Genomic DNA, 4103 nt, shown 5'->3' on the forward strand with positions numbered 1-4103 from the left:
TTACCTAAAATTAAAGCCAGAAAAAGGCATTATAACAAAGAAAAATTGATTATTATTTTTTGTGAACACAGATACAAAATTTCTTGACAAAATATTAGCAAATGAAACTTAACACAGTGTAAAAAGAATTAAACATTATAAACCAATGAGATTTTATCCCACAGGTAAGGCTGATTCAATATTCAAAAATACGCCAAAGTAATTTATCACATCAAAAGATTCTAAAGGACCAGGGCAGCAGCCGCCGCAGCCGCCGCCGCTGGGCTGAGGAGCCGGAGACGCGGGCGGACGAGGTGGCGGCGGCGGCGGAGAGGGAGCGGGGACCGGGCGCGGGCAGAGCGCGGAAGGGGAATGGGTTAGAGAGAGTTGAATGCCCCATTGAAGTTTGGAGGAGGTGTGTGGTCCTTTTATCAAAAGATTGGTTGTTTTCCAAAATTTCTTTAGCTGTGGAAAAACTGTGGTAGGTAACCACAGGTATCTTCATACTTCACTCTAATTTTAGAAAACTGTTTCTTGAGATACGTGTGTTCCAGAGAACAAGTTCTTAAAACATTTTTGCCATATTTGATGCTGAGCTGTCAGGGGACTCAGCAGGCTTATGAGGAGGTACTGTCACATAAAACAGTGTCTATTGAAGACGACAAGAAAGAGAGGAAAGGATCGAAAAAAGAAACTAAAATATAGAAAACCATGGTCTTGCACCAGAGGTTTTAATGTCAAGTACTAAACTGTGGGAATCAGCTTTACATTCTGGAGCAGAGGGGCTTTGACTGTCACTACATCTCATAGTGACCTGGACATTGCCCTGGTCCCAGAAGTTTGAGGGCAGGTATTCAGACATAGGCGTGTTGCCCCATGGCCCCTTGGGTCGAATTACACTCACTTGTCCTTTGTAATCCTGCCCCTTCTGACCTTTTTTGGATGGAACTTTCTAAGAATAAGGGTCCCCCACAATAAAAGCCCACTTCTGAATGTGTGACTTTCTCTTGCTCTCTCATTTGGGGAGCCTGAGGCCAAGAGTGAAGAAGCCATTCTGAAGCTTGTTTAAAGAGATCTATTCGATCTTTTGCCAATGATGATCACCATGTTATGGTGAAACATTCAACAATTTATCCATCTCCAGAGGAACTTGAAGCTGTTCAAAATATGGTGTCTACTGTTGAATGTGCTCTTAAACATGTCTCAGATTGGCTGGATGAAACAAATAAAGGCACAAAACCAGAGAGCGAGACAGAAGTGAAGAAAGATGAGACTGTAGAAAATTATTCCAAGGATCAAGGTGGTCGGACGTTGTGTGGTGTAATGAGGATTGGCCTGGTTGCAAAAGGCTTGCTGATTAAGGATGATATGGATTTGGAGCTGGTTTTAATGTGCAAAGACAAACCCACAGAGACCCTGTTAAATACAGTCAAAGATAATCTTCCTATTCAGATTCAGAAACTTACAGAAGAGAAATATCAAGTGGAACAATGTATAAATGAGGCATCTATTGTAATCCGGAACACTAAAGAGCCCACACTGACTTTGAAGGTGATACTTACTTCTCCCCTAATAAGGGACGAACTGGAGAAGAAAGATGGAGAAAATGTTGCGATGAAAGATCCTCCGGACTTATTGGACAGGCAGAAATGCCTGAACGCCTTGGCGTCTCTTCGACATGCCAAATGGTTTCAGGCAAGGGCAAATGGATTAAAATCATGTGTAATTGTCCTCCGAATTCTGCGTGATTTGTGCAACAGAGTCCCCACATGGGCACCATTAAAAGGATGGCCACTAGAGCTTATATGTGAAAAGTCTATAGGTACTTGTAATAGACCTTTGGGCGCTGGGGAGGCCTTGAGACGAGTAATGGAGTGTTTGGCATCTGGAATACTACTTCCTGGGGGTCCCAGTCTTCATGATCCTTGTGAGCGAGACCCAACAGATGCTCTGAGCTATATGACCATCCAGCAAAAAGAAGATATTACCCACAGTGCACATCATGCGCTTAGACTATCAGCCTTTGGCCAGATTTATAAAGTGCTGGAGATGGACCCCCTTCCTTCTAGTAAGCCTTTTCAGAAGTATTCCTGGTCAGTTACTGATAAAGAAGGTGCTGGGTCTTCAGCTCTAAAGAGGCCATTTGAAGATGGATTAGGAGATGATAAAGATCCTAATAAGAAGATGAAACGAAACCTAAGGAAAATTTTGGATAGTAAAGCAATAGACCTTATGAATGCACTAATGAGGCTAAATCAGATCAGGCCTGGGCTTCAGTATAAGCTCTTGTCTCAGTCTGGCCCTGTCCACGCCCCAGTCTTCACAATGTCTGTAGATGTGGATGGCACAACATATGAAGCCTCAGGACCATCCAAGAAAACAGCAAAACTTCACGTAGCAGTGAAGGTATTACAGGCCATGGGATATCCAACAGGCTTTGATGCAGATATTGAATGTATGAGTTCCGATGAAAAATCAGACAATGAAAGCAAAAATGAAACAGTGTCTTCAAACTCAAGCAATAATACTGGAAATTCCACAACTGAAACCTCCAGTACCTTAGAGGTAAGAACTCAGGGCCCTATCCTCACAGCAAGTGGCAAAAATCCTGTAATGGAGCTCAATGAAAAAAGAAGAGGTCTCAAGTATGAACTCATCTCAGAAACTGGTGGAAGCCATGACAAACGCTTTGTAATGGAGGTAGAAGTAGATGGACAGAAATTCAGAGGCGCAGGTCCAAATAGGAAAGTGGCCAAGGCAAGTGCAGCCTTAGCTGCCCTGGAGAAGCTGTTTTCTGGACCCAATGCAGCAAATAATAAGAAAAAGAAGATTATTCCTCAGGCAAAGGGTGTCGTGAATACAGCTGTGTCTGCAGCAGTCCAGGCAGTTCGGGGCAGAGGAAGAGGAACTCTGACAAGGGGAGCTTTTGTTGGGGCTACAGCTGCTCCTGGCTACATAGCTCCAGGCTATGGAACACCATATGGTTACAGCACAGCTGCCCCTGCCTATGGTTTGCCCAAGAGAATGGTTCTGTTACCCGTTATGAAATTCCCAACATATCCTGTTCCCTACTACTCATTCTTTTAGCAAATGACAGAAGCTCATTCCTATTGAACACCAATACAGTACAATTCAGAATGTTAGAGAAAAAGCCTTTTTATCCTGCTTTCTTTGAACACATACTTGATCAAAATTATTTGTAAAGAACATCTTTCCTACTTTTTGATTTTAACAAATACAAATTTAGTTCTTTAAAACTTGAAAACAAACAAAAAAAGAGAAACCAGTTCTGTGAAACGGTACCTCATTTCTGGAAAATAATTTATACCAGCCCTTCTGTTCTAAGGAAATAAAAGTCTAGCAGTTCAAAGTTTTAAGTTTTAAGAGAGTATCAGATTATGTAAAATTAAATTTGTGAAGGATGTATAGAGTCTCAAACACTGATCACAAATAAACTGCTTTGTTGTAACACAGAGTACTGCCTGGTTCCTGATGCAGTCACTGATTCTTAGCTGATTGATATGTATTTGCCCCAGGGCACTTTAATTCGGGCTGTAGTTATTTTTTTTAAAAACAATAGAGACTTTTCATTTAAACTTTAACTTTGTAAATATTGAAGTGTGTAATTAAAGCCAATAAAATATGGGTTTGAATATTGTTTTAGCTTATTATTTTTGATATGCTTTGGTATCAAATTATAAGGAATTGCAAACTAATAATAACTTATCCCGAGAAACCCATTCATTTGTAAGCAAACTGCTAAAACAAGGCAAAAGCGATTGTTAGTTCCAGCTAGTCTACTTACTTTGTAAACCCTATGTACTCTGGTTGTACAAGGGTGTCCCCACGATAAAGGTTACATTCTGTTATCCTAGCATTGCTTATTAAAATGATGGCACTACCCAGAGATGGGGAAAGAGGAATGTGATTATTTTAGTTTACGAATTTCCAAGTTTTAAAAAATAAATTAATCAATCAATCAAAAAAAAAACAAACAAAAGATTCTAAAGAAAAAAAGTTATATAATCTTATCAATAGGTGCAAAAAAATTAATAAAATCAAGCACCTATTCAAGATAAAAATTCCTACATACTAGGGATAGAGTAACATCTTTAGTTTAATAA

General features: G+C 40.1%; 1 protein-coding gene across 1 annotated transcript; it reads left to right on the forward strand.

The window, feature by feature from the left end:
* The first annotated feature begins 618 nt into the window (after positions 1–618).
* Positions 619–3896, forward strand: LOC143637852 (spermatid perinuclear RNA-binding protein-like). Its single transcript, XM_077105156.1, has 2 exons — positions 619–693; positions 1051–3896. The coding sequence occupies exons 1-2, from the start codon at positions 691–693 to the stop codon at positions 3064–3066; spliced, it is 2019 nt and encodes a 672-aa protein (XP_076961271.1). The 5' UTR covers positions 619–690; the 3' UTR covers positions 3067–3896.
* The last annotated feature ends 207 nt before the right edge of the window (positions 3897–4103 follow it).

This window comes from Callospermophilus lateralis, chromosome 14 (assembly GCF_048772815.1).
Source record: "Callospermophilus lateralis isolate mCalLat2 chromosome 14, mCalLat2.hap1, whole genome shotgun sequence".
In the NCBI taxonomy this organism is placed as follows: domain Eukaryota; kingdom Metazoa; phylum Chordata; class Mammalia; order Rodentia; family Sciuridae; genus Callospermophilus; species Callospermophilus lateralis.